This window comes from Monopterus albus, unplaced genomic scaffold (genome assembly GCF_001952655.1).
Source record: "Monopterus albus unplaced genomic scaffold, M_albus_1.0 scaffold6.1, whole genome shotgun sequence".
Classification (NCBI taxonomy): domain Eukaryota; kingdom Metazoa; phylum Chordata; class Actinopteri; order Synbranchiformes; family Synbranchidae; genus Monopterus; species Monopterus albus.
This window is the reverse complement of record NW_018127886.1, coordinates 3,977,437-3,995,529: the sequence shown is the minus strand read 5'-3', so window position 1 is coordinate 3,995,529 and position 18,093 is coordinate 3,977,437. Positions and strand designations below refer to the sequence as shown.

General features: G+C 40.3%; 3 protein-coding genes across 5 annotated transcripts in view; 1 reads left to right on the top strand and 2 right to left on the bottom strand.

Moving 5' to 3' along the window:
• The window catches only part of rerea (arginine-glutamic acid dipeptide (RE) repeats a), a 137,578-nt gene extending 134,073 nt beyond the window's left edge, over positions 1-3,505 (bottom strand). For 2 of the 3 annotated variants that reach the window (XM_020614862.1, XM_020614853.1), the window contains exon 1: positions 3,096-3,504. The gene's annotated coding sequence lies outside the window, so the exon portion shown is untranslated. Of the gene's footprint in view, positions 1-3,095 lie in introns of all 3 variants that reach the window. The other variant, XM_020614887.1, reaches the window with a different exon arrangement.
• A 2,659-nt stretch (positions 3,506-6,164) lies between these two features.
• On the bottom strand, positions 6,165-14,676 carry eno1a (enolase 1a, (alpha)). Its single transcript, XM_020618067.1, has 12 exons — positions 14,573-14,676; positions 12,006-12,100; positions 10,514-10,609; positions 9,921-9,979; positions 9,513-9,582; positions 8,908-9,041; positions 8,529-8,751; positions 7,985-8,182; positions 7,312-7,513; positions 7,109-7,217; positions 6,933-6,991; positions 6,165-6,643 (listed from the first exon to the last, which is right to left on the bottom strand). Exons 2-12 carry the CDS (start codon positions 12,088-12,090, stop codon positions 6,580-6,582), a joined length of 1,299 nt encoding a protein of 432 aa, XP_020473723.1. The 5' UTR covers positions 12,091-12,100; positions 14,573-14,676; the 3' UTR covers positions 6,165-6,579.
• Positions 14,677-15,155: 479 nt separating this feature from the next.
• The window catches only part of ca6 (carbonic anhydrase VI), an 11,826-nt gene continuing 8,888 nt past the window's right edge, over positions 15,156-18,093 (top strand). Inside the window, exon 1 of the mRNA XM_020618054.1 lies at positions 15,156-15,949. The gene's annotated coding sequence lies outside the window, so the exon portion shown is untranslated. The remainder of the gene's footprint in view (positions 15,950-18,093) is intronic.

Below are 18,093 nucleotides of genomic sequence, written 5' to 3'. Positions count from 1 at the left end.
CCAGTGTGCCCTGTACATGTCAGTCCAATATCTTAAAACAACACATGCAAGGCTTTGCTACAGCCAATTACCCAGCTCTTGGCACGGAAACCGAAAAAACATCTTCGGAGAACAATAAAGAGAGCTTGGCTTGTTGTGCATGCTGTCAGTAAGTGCTGACAGATTGTTATTTTTAATGAATATACAGCACTTGAATGGCCCATCAAGAGGTCTTTGAGCAAACATTGCTCCTTTGTTCAGAGCATTAATTTTCTAGGTAACAGCCAGATATCTTACAATGAAACTGATATCAAGGACTGTGAAGGAAAAAGCTAAATCAGTTTATCCACTTGCTTTCTTACCATTCACCGCCTCCTCTTTTCAGCCATTAGACAATAAACAAGGCAACACACTTTTCTGATTATAAACCTGATGTGTAAAGATGCTTGATTACCCATTATTTACTGTGTTGAACTGAAAAGCAGACATCTCACATACTGTGTATGAAATCCTTGAACAAAATACAATCACCTTTCTTTGAAACACAAGAGCCCTGCTGAAAGTAAAATGACTCTTTTACTGTACAGACTAGCCACACCAATGATAGGTTATAGCACCATCCTGTGCTGCAACACAATGTCTCAAATAGCTCTGAGACTAGACCCACACATTACAACAGGGAATCATCTTTCATGACAATTGGTGGTGAAGGAAAAATGCAGTGACGGCATCTAGGTGAAAAACAGCAAGATGCCACTCGAGCGCAGCGTGTAAACACCGAATTCCTAAGCATGTGTATTGACAAATCATCCAACAAAGAGATGTCAGAGCACAGTGAAAAGGGATTTTCCATAACATTGTCTGGCCTTCCATTTGCCACATAATACTCACAGGAAGCTGCCATTACTGAAACACACATTAGTCCTTAAAGAAAAATAGTGGGTTTATTGCACTTCTCTTATCATTACTCTGCTGCTAGCCCAGTTAGATTAACAGTCGATGGGCAGGGTGTGTCACTGTGATTCAAAGTAATTTTACCACTGCTGCTTTTGAGATGCCATTCAAAATGAAACAACAAACACTGACCTCCTCTGACCTTTGAACTCACCACCTGGGAATAACATGAAAGAAACAAACTAGAGAGATGAATACCACATATGGTCCATTTTAAGCAATTCAAAATTATCCTCTTGGGTGAACCTAAAGAATTCTCCTTCTACAAAAACCATAAACCAAGCATTAAGGTTCTTTTCTGTCAGAGATGTGCTACAGTAGTAATCAACATATAGCCTGTAATGCAGACCTCTGTAGCCGCCTAGCAGGTTTACAGTCTAAGTGCTACTTAAAGAAAATCTAAATCACATCCACTAAACTACTGTCTGAATTCAACGTGACCAAAACATCAGATGCGCCATATCCAAGACCTGAGCAGCTCAACAAGTTAATCAACTGCAATACAGTGAAATCTACAGTCTGATTGAACAGGTTGTGGTTTAAGATGTTTCTTTTTCAAAGACAAAGACATATTAAGCATTTCATTTGATAAATAAATTCACAGTCTTATAACAAACGCTATTCCTCACAAAACATGTCTGCCCATATGGTTGTATATGTTCTAAGCAAGTAAACCACAGTATGTAATTATCACAGACATCACAGATGTTAGCAATGTGTAAATTCAGTTCAGTGACCTCTCTTTACAGTGTCATGTCATTATTAGGAGAATGAAGAGGTGGCAATGACTGGACAGTTATAGTACTAAAACCTGCCTGTGTTAGGTTGTTTACAGTCATTAAACATAATGCTTTACAATGCAGCGCTGTCAAGATCTCAGGTATTTATTAGGTTAATAAAGATTTCCTTATAGCCAGCACTTTGACAAGTAAGTAAATGTGGCTTTATTGTCAACATTTAATCACATTCTTTCAGTGGACAGAAAATAGCTTGGCATTTATTGTGCAAAACAAAAGTTTCTCACTCCTCTGATCATTGAGCATAGCATATGTTCATTAGTTACAGTGATATCTACAGTTGGGCAGCGCTATGTAGGCTGTACAAGGCGAAAGAACGTGAATAAGTCAGAAGTGAGTCATAAGTACTCAATAAAAATAAATCACTAGCTTTTAATAGCTCTGCTTTTTTTAGGTTAGAGAAATCAAAATGGACATAAGCCACCTTTAGAATGTTATTTTTAAAAGGCATATTACGCAGAATTTTTATTGCCAAGGAAGTCGATGAATTATCTTTTATCATTTTTAAACTTACAAATTATAACTTAAAAAAAGACACCTCACTGATAGAAGCACCAACTCAGCAAATACCACTGTTCTTGTACCTTACATATTCCCTACTGCTACTAAATGTTTGGAACTACTCTGAACTGCCTGTCAGAGGTGAAAATACTTAATGCCAATTGTGCTGGTTCAATATGTTGACAAATTTCTCCGATGAAGACTTTACAAGCATTGCATCTTTTTTTCACAAGCCAGCATGTGTGTGGTCTTATCCGGTGTTACTTTTGTTTACCGCCAACCCTGAGCAAACTCGTAAATAATTACAAACTGTACACGAGATAATAATTGAGAACAAGTCTGCCACACAAAGACAGCAAGTTAGCTTTGCCAGCTAACGTTTCCAGAGCTAATGACAATAGCTGAATGGGCTCAGACTACTCTCTGCAACAGAGATGCTCCACAGGATAATTCAAAATGGGAAAGCGCTTGCTAGGAGGTGTACAAGGTCAGGTGCATGTTAAAATCAAAACCCGTTTAATAAAATAAGGTCCCGTTGTTCGCAGTGCATGTGCTCTATGCTAACCAGTGTCAAGAAGCTATTTGTATCCAGACATTACACTGCACCTACTTGGCATTCCCAATCAGTGCTAGTCACTGGAGCTAGCCGCTAACGTTAGTTCATGGTAACTAGCAACAGCAAGGGGCAAACAAGTCTATCAGCTAACTAGCTAGCCGATGCTAATTAGCCAAATAGCTAGCAAGCAAGGGTGTACGTTAACAGTCGAACGTTTGCAAACTATTCCTTCATATTTGTCATTTCTTCCTTGTCTGCTGATGAACGTCAAAGGCAAAGAAGACGGCTGGTTGCAGCTCAGCACTTACCTTAAAGAGCTTGATCTACAACATCTGTGGTTTGTTTGATGAGAGACTGCAAACAATAGCAGCAGCAGCAGGGGCAATTAGCCAACGTTAGTTAGCCAAGTGTCGCCACCACAGAGAGTAGCACAACAGCTGCAGTGCCACCTGTATTTCTGTTCTTATGTCGCTAACGGAGCGGACAACGTTTGGTATAATGTTGTCATAAATGATGAACTTGAGAATAAAGAGGGAGTAATCGTTGCCGGGATGCTCAGACTAGTGTGTGTCAGAAGCACTCAGCATGACAGCATCCTTCTTCATCTTGGGGTGAGAACAGTTGGGGGGTTCTCAAAGTTCAACCGGTAAAATACCGTCACCCACCGGTCAAAACTGGGAACATCCATCGAGAGAGTCCTCAGGATGTCTTGGTCTGTCTTCTTTCTCAGAAACGCGTGACACTGCCAGAATATGTTTGGACTGTCGATGAGTGCAGGAAAAGAGAATATAATAGAGGATTTAAGTGAAGTGCTTTACTGAATATGCGTAAAAATAGCCTAATGGTCCTGAATTCAAAATGTTGCATAGCCTAAGTAAAACTATAAAACTATTAGCATCAACACAAACGCTACTTAAAATACTAAATTAAAAGTAGGCTACTCATTATGCGGAATGACAAATTTCACATTAATACATAACCTATATGATACTATTGAATTCAAATCATTAATGCATTACTGTGTACATTACATTTAATGTTGCATCTGTAGCTATTTAGTTACTTTCCACTGCTGTATTTTACATTATATATAACGCATACTGTAGCTAAAAACCAATAAGAAAAAAACAATAGCCCTAAGATAGGCCTAGAATAGAACCAACCAAACAGCGATATGGATATATTATGAAAGAATGATGGGAAGAATTATTTAGAAAATATCTAAACAACAAACCACATACCACTACAATTTAAATTAAATCCAGCATTGAAAGGAATTGTAACATAGATCTCTAAATGAGGTAAAATAGTTACAAATATAAACTTCATCACAAATTAGAAAATAATAATTATGTATTCTAGAATAACTGAAGTTTTATGAGAATGCAGCAGCAACCGCTTTCACTGATGTTTGTTTTACTAACAGCACATGCACATTATGTATTTGTGGCATGTATCAGGTTGGCAGGTGGGTTTCACCTATTTTCATCACTGCTCCTTGGGGGAGGGTATAGGTGCTGTGGAAACACTCTTTGTACATTTTGAATGGTTTATGTTAAGCTGTTTGAATTATTCTTGTCACATGCCTATAGGCTAGTATAGTCTTAGTGTAAATGACTTAATTTCTCAGATGCACCATCTCTGGTGCTTTCAGACATCATTTCTGCAGGAGCTGTCTTCAGCACGTTTTTCTGGTTTGCAGTTATTTTTTGGTTGAAAATATGATTTAGGTTTTTATATATCTACAACAACTTTTTGAAACATACCTAAATGTTTTAATGAGTCAGAATAAATTAAATCTTATGCTATGTTCTTGTGATCAGTGGTGGAAAGTAACTACATTTAGTCTACTCAAGTAGTACTATACTTAAGTACAATTTTGAGTTTTTTGCAGCCTACTTTACTTGGGTATATTCATTGTGTGCTGCTTTATACTTCAACTTCCCTAGATTTTAGAGGTACAAATTGTACTTTTTACTCCACTACATTTATTTTTGTAAGTTTTTTTTTGTTATTTTTCAGAATCAGATTAATTAAAAATAAAACTATACAATCATAACACTTTATTGATCTCTGGTGGAAAATTCACAAGCTATGCAGCAATAATTCAAATTACAGGCTAAGCTAGTGAAGAGTAGCTCAGCTTTTAATTAAAACCCAATAAAGTGAAATGTCCCATTCTGCATAATGAGTACTTTTACTTTCAGTACTTAGTTTGTTTCAATGGTAATTTGTAGGCTAGTTTTACATAAGTAACATTTTGAATGCAGTACTTTTACTTTAAAGAAGCTACTTCTTCCATCACCGCTTGTGGTAAAAACATTTTAGTTGCCCTGGTGCTGCTACCGTTTTCTCTGCAAGGAGTGTTAGAGAAGTGTGTACTCCTTAGATCAGACCACTAGATGGCGCAGATCTCAAAGAAAAGAAATTAAGCATAGCCAGCTCAAAGAAACCCACGAATTTCCGACTATAATAACATGCTTTAATATCGATGGTCTAGTCACCCACATTTACTCTCTAGAGTTGTAACCTTATGTGAAAGCTGCTTGAAATCGTTCACATTTAAGAAAGATTTAGGTTAGCTATGTGTCACTACAAGTCTGCAACAGAGGACTTCACTGGCTCTGTGTATGCCACTGTACAATAGACATCATCTTTGTGATACATCTCCTTGGTGATGGTTAAACAATAGGTATAGGTTCAGACAGGGCTCACAAAAGGTTCACTGGTGTGGCACAGACCCAGCAGGCAATCCCCTGATGTACCATACTACTGCTGAATAGAGGCTCATTTATCTCGGCAAAGCTTAGTCTTAAAAAAAGACCCAAAAGACCCCACATACAGCTTCTGGGTTGTTTTTTTTTTCTCCCCTGGGTTGTAGAAATGTCCCAGAGCACCGAGCTCATGTTTCTGCCTGTCTGTCCTCTGATTACATCAACACACTTCAAACAGACAGGAGCAGTCACTGATGGCAAAGTAATTAGGTCTTGATGATTTGTGGCTATAATTTGACTGCAATCATTATGAGCTACAGCAAGAATATACAAGTTTTTTTTTTTTATTAAGATATTTTAAAAACTTCAGTTTTTTTTTTCCTTTGGGTGTCAGTTACAGAGTTATAAATCCATCCATCAGCTATACCACTGATCCTTAAGAGGGTCACAGGGGGGTTTGGAGCCAATCCCAGCTGGTATTGAGTGAGAGGCGGGGTACACCCTGGACAGGTCTCCAGTCTCACAGAGCTGACAGAGACAGAGAACCACACCCCCACACTCACTCCTATGGGCAGTTTAGAGTCTAAATTATAAACTCATCAATCGATACAATCATTCAAAGTTAAAACAAGGCTTTAGTATGAAAATAAAATGCAATCACAAAACATTTCAAACTATATTGTTTATTATATATTTCTGGCAGATGTGACACATTGCATATACAGTACTCTTACTGATGCTCGAGGCAGAGCCATACTAAAGTTACAGTAGCTCAAATACTCGGAGGACCAAAAAAACCACTACCGCCCACAAGAAGCTAAACAAAAGTTTCTCACACAGCTACACAGACACAGGAACCAACACTATTCAGGAGCTAAAGCATAGCTTGAGGATGAGCTGAACTGTGGCTGTACTACGATGTACTGTAGCTTCCCCCCCACCACAGGCCACAGACTTGGACCTTGGATTTCAGCAGTCTTCTTTCCATCTTCACTCCAGACAGGGCAGGTGACCTAGTGTGATGTGTGGGGTTACTTATGAGCAATGAACACACATAGGCCCAGGGAGCAAGAAATGCTCAGATGGGGTGTCTGAAGTTCTGGCCAGCAAAGCGGGCTTTGTCGCCAAGCTCCTCTTCAATCCTGAACGAGAATGATGACAGTTTGTTATGGTGAACAGATCTATAGCCTCAGAAAATGTGCAATATTGGCACCTTGAAGAGTGACAAACACAGTGGTGGAAGAAGTACTCAAGACCCTTTACTTAAGTAGCAATACAACAGTGTAAAAATATTCTGTACAGATTCCTCAACACTGTACTTAAGTACATTACTTGAGCAAATGTACTGAATTACTTTCTACCACTGCAACCATACAGCTACTGTTCATAAAGTTCTGTGCATCTGTGTGCATATTTTTAGACCAGACTCACCTGAGCAGCTGGTTGTACTTGGCCAAACGCTCAGATCGGCAAGGTGCACCCGTCTTGATCTGGGAAGCAAATGTAATGACATGCAATCTGTCATCTAAAAGTTACAACTGTAGTACAGTTTGAATAGTCAGCTTTAAAAATCTCAACATTACTGACATCAAGCTAATATTTTTTACCTGTCCAGTGCAGAGACCAACCACCAGATCAGCAATGAAGGTGTCCTCCGTTTCTCCAGAGCGATGGCTAACCATCACACCCCAGCCACTGCTCTGGGCCATCTTGCAGCTAAAAGAGCAGTTACATGTAAGCCCTGTAAGCCAGCTGACACGCTAACATTTGCAAACCAGTGTGATCACATTGCTCTGTTGTGGACACTCACGCCTTCAGAGACTCGGTAACAGAACCGATCTGGTTGACTTTAAGCAGCAGGCAGTTGCAGGCCTTTTCACTCACAGCCTTGGAGATGCGTTTGGGGTTGGTGACGGTGAGGTCATCACCCACCACCTGGATGGAGGTGCTGGCTGTAAATTTGGACCATGCATCCCAGTCATCCTGGTCAAAGGGGTCCTCAATGGATACCACTGTTAGGACAGGAAGAGGGAAAGAACAAGTGTTATGAGCATTCACATAGCAAACATCTTAAGAGGACATACTGGTCAGCAGCCATTTTTAACAGAAACTGATTTTTTGGCCACTTGAGGGCAGTGTAACAAATAGCTAGCTGATCCACTATGTTCAAAGCTAGCTGCCAACTGTGACAGTAGAGTATAGTGGGTTTCAGAGCTTGAGTGTGAACCAAAGCATTACATTTGCAGACAGAGCACATGCACATATAGTTCTGTTTATACTATAATGGATGCATACTATCCTGCAGTATACTGGATTTATTTAAGATGAAAAAGCTTGATAAAACTAGTCTGGTTACATGTCATTCATGCTTAAATGGACATCTGTTAATACCTTGTAATCTTTTTGATCTTGGAGTGCAGCAACCACAGGTCAAAATAAGGGTTTTCAGGCTGTAAATCAGACCATATGTGTTGAAACCCTACCACGGTAATCTTTGACAAAGCTCCTGTAAACGTCAGCCAGCTTGTCAGGGGAGATGTAGCGGCTTGGGTCGTCAGGAGACTTGAAGTCCAGGTCATACTTTCCATCCTTGTAGAACTCTGAGGCAGCCACATCCATGCCAATAACAATCTTTTCTGTGTAGCCAGCCTTGGCAATGGCATTCTTCAGCAGATCCAAAGCTGAGACAAAGACAACACACTACAGTAAAATTGTGACAGATGTTGGTAGAAAAATTAAAAGGTTTCCTTTTCACAAATAGCGAAAACTCTGCTCCACTGTGGAATTTGCCACATCAGTACCTTGACTTGACACTGGAGTCAGAGTCTGGCACTCAGTGCATTTGGTACCGAGTTAAGGCCTAAATTTAGAGACCATGTGTCTGCCCAAGAGTGATGGGATAAGTGAAGTACCCTCATTGGGAAGTCTAAGAATGTACTGCTTTCAAGACAGATCACAACAAGAAATGTATTAACTACTCTGCTGCCTTGTAATGACGCTCCTATCATTCTGATCTTTTCCACTCACCTTCCTTGTTCTCCAGGATGTTGGGGGCAAAGCCTCCCTCGTCTCCTACATTGGTGGCGTCCTTGCCATATTTGTCCTTGATGACATTTTTCAAGTTGTGGTAGACCTCAGCACCAATACGCATGGCCTCCTTGAAGTTACTGGCTCCTACTGGCAGGATCATGAACTCCTGCATGGCCAGCTTGTTGCCTGCATGGGAGCCTCCATTGATTACATTGAAAGCCTAAAAGGGAAGTAGAGAGGAGCCACTTTAAATTTAATGGAATATAATGATTGTTTGGATAAATGCTGATGGTACATGCCTCTTAGGCCTCTAAGCATCAAGAGTTTATAAAAAGCCTGCGGTACATGACTTGGGTAATTGCACTATCATGCTCACAGGCACTGGGAGGATGACTTCAGCGTTGCCAGCCAGGTCAGCAATGTGGCGGTAGAGGGGAACGCCCTTCTCTGCTGCACCAGCCTTGCACACAGCCAGGGAGACGCCCAGGATGGCATTAGCACCAAACTTAGCTGAGACAGGACAGATAAAAATATTTCAGTGTATTGTGTGTACTTTTTTCCAAGACTACATGTATGAAACACTACTGTCTGACATCTGTATTATTCACTGTTTTTGCCCAGTACTGTCTGGGCAACATAGGGTAAAATGAATAATACATGACCTAGAAGTAATAAAGTCCTGACTAATATTTCTGTTATATAAACATAAGGTGCAAGTGCATATTGATGTCTGTGTAGTCTTTTAAAAACACCTGAATGTTAAAAATACAACTTGGTGTCTGATGGTCCCTGTGTAATGGACACTCAGTTTTCTCTAGAGTGAAACCAGTATAACCAGGTTATAGATAAAATAACCAGATGGAAGTTTTGTTTGTGGTTAATCCTACAAATTAACCATCTGAAGAATTAAGATGTTTCAACACTCTGGTGTAGAAACATCCCCATAAAACAGAATCCTACAAATGTAAAGTAGCATCTTACACTTGTTTTCTGAGCCATCCATGTCCAGCATCAGCTTGTCGATCTTCTCCTGTTCCAGAACGCTCACATTCTGCATTAGAAATAACATGACAAGTTACACGTTATATTTGTAGATAGGTTATCTCGGTTTAATTCCAGCTTGTTAGTTCACAAAAACACTCCTGTGATGTTAGAATAATCACAGCATCTCAGAATTTTCCCATCGAAGCTCTGATAATGCAACTGTTCATAGATATCCTATCATGTTTATAGATGCAAAGGTTATAAAACAATGAGGTTAATGCTCAGATAAAGGAACAACTAGCCACTGCTTAATGCGAGTTTTATGCAGTATTTTACCCATTCTTTTCAAATTGTGCACTTGAAGCTGACACAAAGTAATATTAGTCAAACAATAAATGGTCCTACCTTGCTAACCAGTGCAGGTGCAATTGTGTTATTGATATGCTCAACAGCTTTTGAGACACCTGCAAGGGGACAAGCAGACCATGACTGAACAAGACAGAAGAAGGCCATGCAGAGCAGGCTACACAGAAGACTACAGAGCACCTCACCTGATCCTAAGAGGATGCAACTTTAAAGATAATCGTGATGAGAACTATGACAACTTGACAGCTTAAGTACCATCTGTGATAGTACGCTTAATTAGATTTTTTTTTTTATTTTTTATTAAAAGATCGGTGTTAGTGCCTGCTAAGGTTAGTTTCCAAAGGCACACCCATTCTTCATGCTGCCATGGACAGGAATACATTAAGGAGTCATCCTGTTATTTGACACATTATTTACCTGGTTACACAATGCAGGGCCCAAGAAGTCATTTACATATTTAACTGCTCTTTTGACTCCTACCAGGAGGAAGGGAGATGGAAGAGTTGAAAATGAAGAAATCAGAGGAGATGAAAGACAACAGAATGTGTAATAGTGTTGAAATTGCATTAAAGTTAAGAGCAAATGAGAAGTAACCTGACAGTTTATGGCAGGAATCAGTGAAGACATCTTACCTTTGCCCATGAAACGCGTTTTGTCATTATCACGGAGCTCCAGAGCCTCATGGATGCCGGTGGAAGCACCGCTGGGCACCGCAGCTCTGAAAAGACCTTGGAGACACACAGGGCAATTTGCAGCTAAAGTGCTGAGTAATGTCAACACACACACACACACACACACACACACACACACACAAAAAAACTACAGTTTAAGTGCTTCAGTGTAATTGTTACCAGAGTCACTACCATGATAAACAGGTTTAAGTTTGAGGTCTGATATAATCATGTGGTATTTGTCAGCACAGAACAACTTCAGCAGAAGTGGCTCCTTTGTATTCAAGCTACAGCAAGAAAAGGGCATAAATGGTGGCCAGTGGATCAGCTCAAACTATCCCCTACCACACTAGTATTGTCCATTATTTTTCTGTCCAGGGCGAGACACAAAATGTGTGGAAGAAGTGGTACTGATTGTGCTGCAGCAGGCTGTGATGTAACAGGGGAAGACAGGCTGCCCACTGAGCATGTGCAGTGCCTCTGCAGAACGATGCCAAGGCACGCCCATACATAAGAGGAAGGCCATTATGGATTCACCCATGTGAAGAGAAATTGGGGAAATGCAAAAATCTATTCAGTTGGCTCAATAGACAGGCAGGGATGGTGTGACTCTGAAGGGATTTATAGCTTAGGACAGGGGGAGGCCATGAGTCCAGGCTTAACAAATCATCTGGCTGCAGCTGGGGGAGGCTGGCAACAATCATACTAACAACAAGCATAAGAGGTTTTCTAGTATGCCTGTGACGAAGAGTCAAGCTGATTATGTAACACAGACACCACAGTAGCCGTGCAAAGTCTCACTAAAGTGGTGCAACACTTCCAAAGTAGAGCTGCAGAACACAGTGGTTGAGCCAAGGCAGTGCATCATGTTCCATGCTCACTTCCATGTCAATAGTCATTCAGGTTGCTTCATTAACATTCTCTGGACATTTGGTGGGTTGACCTATTATTTTGTTTTAGCTCTCACAGCAGGCTAGATTGCCAAAAAACTTCAGTCACAGTCCAGCCCTTAGGCAACTGAATAAACTGACCTCAACTTTAGACAAACATGTCACACAGCGTGGGACTTAGAGGTTTTATGTCAGCAGCTTCACTGTGCAGCATACAACTAGACGAGGGAAGCATACTGTAGATTTAATTCACCCGACACCTCTACCTTGTATGTAGTGCTATCTGTGCTCTCAAACAGGAACCATTACAGTAACAGAGTGCTGTAGAGGCAGTGTGATATTACAGGAGCTATTTTCACACATTCACCATCTGACCTGGTTCTCTCTGGGCCTGGAGCTGGCAACAGAGTCACCACACTGGCTTTACCATCCTAATCTACACCTTAACTAGATTTTACTAGCTATGTATTAGGCAAAACATACAAAAGATAGTTATGTCAATCTTGGCTACAATTTTTAAGCTTAAACAGTACTTGAGAACATGTATATCAAACATACAATACCTTTCTTGGTGAAAAGATCAACCTCCACGGTGGGATTGCCACGGGAGTCAAAAATCTCACGAGCTTGGATCTTGAGGATGGACATGGTTCTGGATCTGCAGATAAAACAACAGGAAACAGACATCAGTATAGTGCTTTTCACAGGCCAGAGCAGACACCTTGCACTGGAACTTACTGAATCACTGCATCAAGCCAAAGCAGTCAGTTGGAAAAATTTAAGAGCTCAATCATAAACCAGGAACAATTTCTAGATGGAGTTTGGAGACAAAGCTATAAACCATCTCATGTATTCTCTAATTAAATGCATTTCGTAACCAGGGCTGGCCAGGATGGTGAAGATTAGTCACAGAAAGGTGTGGCTTATGCAGCAAAAACACTCTGCATCTCTTTTCAGTTTACTTAATATAGGTGATTTTAAAACGGCACAGCAAAATGCTTGCAAAACAGAGCTGAAAGCACAACTGTCAAACAGTCAAATATAAACTGGAACGTCACCCTAAGAATTAATAAAACTTGGCACAATAAAACTTTCACTTCTCTGTCTCAATATAACTGAACTGACAGGAGTTACAACAGCTAGTGGTGGTGAAATCTCATAAGTCTTCATTATCTCTCCAACTTCCAGTAGTGGAGGTCAGACTTTCATGAGGACTGTCTGGGCATGATGCCTTTTGTGCTTTTGATGTCCATTTGTTTTAACTACCCTGGCCTGAATCCAAGCTGCAACTCATTCATCTACCCACTCTGAATGCATAATTGAACTCTGAGAACAGTCTCCAAAGCTAGAGTGCACCTCCAACATAATCAATGGCCACCATCTCTCCTGTGTGGAAACTTGCCACTGGCAGCAGCTAAGAGGCACAACCAATGAAACACCCACAGACCCTGCTCTTTAGCTATAATATATTTGTATTTAGCTAACGCTGGGTCTCGAACTGCAAAGTTTACACTGAATGTCTGCTCAGATTTGTAATGCTGTCAAATTATTCTTTAATTAAAATCATTTCTGATTTAAAGATGAGGCTGTTCTTGCACAGTTCTTGTGGAGCTATTTGTGTTTAGACCACATTTAAAAAAAAATAAGGTCTCTGTTAAAATGAAAACAAGGACTTAATAAAAAATCTTTAATATTTCTCAAAAGCAGGTGTTGAGAGAGGTACCATTTTGGTACAGAAACCAAAATTTGATGACCCTTAGTGACCTTCAGAATACTGGTAACAGAAAACATTATAAGCACGCACGCACACACACACAAATACTGTATAAGAATATGAGAAAGGAAACAATTAGTTGATCAACCTATTAACTGGGAACTATGTAGGCATGTCACCAAGAAATTGTTTCATCCAAAAATTCCAAAGACTGCCAAATTCCATCACTTGTGAGAATGCACATCCTTATGTAACTGCTTATCTTTTGTGATCATAAGCTGAATATCTGGGTTTTACAATTAAATAAACTAAATGACAATGGTTTTGGGGAAACTTTGATTCTCATGATTTTATGACATTTTAGAGACCAAAATGATTCCTTGGTACATGGAGAAAGTAATCTGCAGATTAATCCATAGTGGATAAAATCACTAGTTGCAACCCATACATACTTTATTTTTGCCATGATGTCTCACACACATTTAGTGAATTTTTTCCTTTTTTGTTCTTTGCTGTCAAATGACTGCTAGCACTAGTGAGCAACAAGGTAAGATGGCAGCACAAAATGGCACCCACTAATAAATAAATAATTGAGGATTGATACCTGATATGTTTTGTAAGCAGAATGGACGTAAATTGGAATTAATCCTGTGTTGGACTGCATACACATAGCCTATACAAGGAAACTATTACTGTTCATTAATCACTTAATAGTCTAAACATTCACAAGAACAATACATTTAAAACTACAGTGTTGAATTTACAGTCTGAGTGACTGCACATAGACCTTCTGGAGGTCTGTTAAGTAGAGAAATGACTAAGAGACACTGGAAATGAAACAGTGGAGCTTGTGTCATCTTGCCCCAGTAATTTTCCTTTACCCGGTCATTTTCCTTTAGCGGTAGACACACCCCCAAATCTGCTGCAAGAAGCTAGGAGCTCATTCATTGCGGAAGTCTACATGTATAGCCTGGGACAGTGTGATATATAGTCACACACACATTTCAGTAAAAACACACTAACAAATGGTAAAGACTGATGGAAGCTGGAGCTGCAACCCGACGCCGGTTTCCCCCACACACTGCAGCTCTAAATGGACTGACATCTCGCCATCTGACGGCCTGGGTTAAATATAGACGGTGGGCTACAAACTACTCCTGCAAGCTATAAAACCGCTAATTTAAGGTTTCAGTCGCCTTTATAAAAATCGTCAATAAACAAATAGGCCATTAGCTAACACAAGGACAAGCCTACACAAGGTTATCATCGAGGAACAAGAGCAATATGCATTTTGTAAAAAAAAGAAAATTAAGATATATTAATACATTGTCTTAGAATACACCCGTTAAATTTTGATAGTTGTTGTCTTGCCCAGAATTTGTACATAAAAAGCTGAATTAAGGGAGTTAAAGTTACCTTTCCGGCCTAACTGTGTGCAAGGACGGTGCAATCTCTCTCCCGTTCGAACAAGCAGAAAGACGTCCGTGACGCTTCGCTCTAAATAACGAGACGAAACCAGGAAGGAACGGGGAAACGGAGCGACCTCATTGGCTGAAGCTGAGTCAGGAGGTAGACGAGGGCGAGGGCGGGTGCACGTTCACCATCCTGAGTCAAACGTCCCGTGTTAGGAAGATGAGGATGCGGAATTTGTGTGTCAACAAGAGCATCGCTAGTAATAATAAGGACAATATTCTATAATATGCAGAGCAATAATGTGTTTTTATTTGAGGTGGAATATGGGAAATCATGTTTCTGTTGATATGAGGCCGAAGGAGGCAGAGTGCGGAAAATATGACGCAGATATGAGTACGTGCAGAGAGGCAGGCAGGAATCTCCAGTGCAGTGGTTCGCCACTGGTCACGTGAGAGATCGCGTCTTTTGGCACTGACTTTACTTTTCACGGATTTCACAGAATCTGTAATAAGTGAGAGGTGTGTGGAGTAGCTACAAAACGAGCACATCCACAAGAAGCACTGACGGGCTCTAGTTCACGATGGAGCAAAACCGGATGAAGAATGAAGACAACTCAATAATGGATCATCCTGAAACCTTGTGCGCGCTATTGCACAAATATACAATCATGAAAGTCATGTTGGAACAATTATATGTAACCTACACTTCTAAAAAAAACCTTCAAGCAAATGTAGGCGATGCCAGTTTTAGCCTATAATCTTTTGACCTTCAAATCACCTCAGTACTTGGAAGCGTTTAGATACTGAGCTCAGGGTTTACATGTCTTGAATTAATATCAGCACAGATGTTCCTTATACCTTTGTTTGTGTTGACGCATTTACACAGGAAAATTGCAAATGTTTTATTATCCCCCTATAACAGTTACACACCTAAAGTCAGTGGTACCCATCACCAGCACAATAGCTACTGGGTTAGCTTTACCATGTGTCAGCAACTCATATGGAGACACAACATGAATGACAGTGGGTTTCCCCCTTTCTGCCTGACGTTTCATCATTAGGTGTCATGCAGGTGCGCAGTTCAGTGAGAGCAGCATCCACCGCGCATCATCACAGCTGCTGGAGGAGCAGTGACGAAAGTCCACCGCAGTGACCTTGAGACTCTGCCTGTGTAAAATGCAACTGCGCCATCTGCTGCCCAGATGCTCTCACAGCAACAAGCGCCACCGGCAGACATCTCCTAGTGCGGCATGGACTGAGTTCATTATCAGTAAAAGGATATGTATGTTAATTCAACGGCGGCGGTACTGAGAAATAAGAAAAGGTGTTCGGTCTTCAAGCGCTGATCCTGGAGGAGATAACTGGTAATCCATTTATAATGGTAACTAACATGATTTATAAACGATTCAGACATGCTTTTCCTATCAGTTGTAAGCCATTAGTTTAAAAAAACATTTCATGTAATATATACAACAATCAGCCATAACATTATGACCGCTGCCAGGTGAAGTGAATACTATTGATTATCTTGTTATATGGCACCTGTCAGTGTGTGGGGTATTGTAATATAGGCTGAATGAAAAAGGAAGCAGGGGTCAAAATTTGCTTTTTGTGCGGGGCTGGGTGCTGATGTTTAGTATGCATGCTAACATTTACTAAACACAAAAGTACAGCTGAGGCTGATGGGAATTTATTAGTTTAGCAAGTTCAATACTGGTCAAAAGATTTACAACACCCCCATTTTCCAGTTTTTCTTGATGTTTTAGAAGTTTAAGTCTGGTGAATAAATGGTTCAAAGCTAAGAAGCAAACTTCCAGAGGTAAAAAATAGTCACCAAAAACTAAAAATGTATATAAATGGCATATAAAACAGGCCTCTTTCATGGAGTAAAGGCTAAATTATATTTTTCTGCAGCACTAAAAGTAAATTAAGCATTGGAAATGAAAAACTAATGCAAACAATTCTTACAGAACGAGATGAAACATCAATCTTTTACAATTTACCTTCTGAGGACTATGAATGGTGAAGGCTACATGTAGAGAAATTTTACTGAATAAGTGAAAACTTATTGCCTGCTGGTGGCACTAGAGGAAAAGTCATTAGAATGTATAACCTAAGGATCAATATCTGTAGTAGATTTTCAGAGCAGTACACCCAACTCAGTTCTTTCCATCCTGTTCATTCTAGGAGCTTTTTGGTGCATTGCAGAATAAGACATTACACTGACTTGCATGTACATTCCAAGAGTAATCGAAAGGGTTAATGTTGGACACTTTTGCCAAGGTTCTTTTTTCTGTGTGTATTTTGTGTCTATTTATGCTCAATCCTATTACACCTTCAATGTGGAAAAAGTAACCTGGCTAAGGTACAACATTTTCAACAATACCTTGCTTTGGTCATGAGCAAATGACAAGATATGTACGACAGGGAAACTGAGTCAGAGAACCAAGTACATAAAGGTGGTTGTGTAGTATAGTTAAAAATACACAAGCAAAAATAATTCACACCTGACAGTGAAAGATATTCTTGTTGAAAGTAATGGGTAAAGTGCTGTGAAAACAACATCGTGAACAGCACAGCCTACAGCAAACTTTTCCACCAGACAGGAACACAAACACATCATCATGAACAGTCTCACAATCACCAATAAACTACATGGCTGTCTGTATGCATTTGTTTATATTGTATAATGTATGTGTATGTGTTATATGTATGTTTCCTGTCTGTAATTATTTAAAAGCCCACACACAAAGTGTGTATTATTTGTTATAAATTTTATCCCATATTTAACCACTTGTACTGAAAAAAATCCAGTGGTAATATTTTTGTAAACACAGAATTAAGCTTTTGTTTAGTTTATTTGTTAAATTGTGCTGCCTGATCATGGCTTGGGCGAATCACATGACACTGTATATACACAGCCTGCAACTGAATCATATACGTCAAGCTCACCATATGCGGGCTTTAAATTACTAGGCTGGTACATTTACATCACTGAAGTAGTAAATCTTTACTTGCTTCACCTTGCTTCTTCTGTGCAAACTTCTCAGGAGGCAACTTGACATAACCATTACTGATTCCATAGATCTCGTCAATCAGACCCTCATAAGTGAGCTGTGTGGCCAAAGGGGTGAGCAGGTCAACATTACGGTCCAGAAGGAGCAGAGTGTCAAACACAGGCAGGATCTGGTTCTGACTGCCAGCAAACTCCCTCTTCATCCTCAGCATCATGTTGGCAACATGCCGTGCACATTCTCCTTTCCCATATATTTGGGGGAACCGCCACCTTATTGTGGTGGAGGGGTTTGAGTACCCGAGCGATTCTAGGAGCTATGTTGTCGGGGGCTATATGTCCTGGTAGGGTCTCCCAAGGCAAACAGGTCCTGGGTGACGGGTCAGACTAAGAGCGGTGCAAAAGCCCTTTATGAATAGATTAAGATAGATTAAGCCTGGAGCCAGGCCCGGGGTTGGGGCTTGAATGCAAGCGCCTGGTGGCCGGGCCTCCCCTTACGGGGGCCCGCCGGG

Bases quoted from the DNA above. Each gene is read 5' to 3' on its own strand.
- eno1a (XM_020618067.1), bottom strand. From the start codon at position 12,090: ATGTCCATCCTCAAGATCCAAGCTCGTGAGATTTTTGACTCCCGTGGC. The intron at 8,183-8,528 runs GTGAGTGGAAAA...TCTTTGTCTCAG, and splicing joins CATCCTGGAGAACAAGGAAG to CTTTGGATCTGCTGAAGAAT. The intron at 7,218-7,311 runs GTGAGTGTCCAC...CTGCTCTTTTAG, and splicing joins GTTACCGAGTCTCTGAAGGC to CTGCAAGATGGCCCAGAGCA.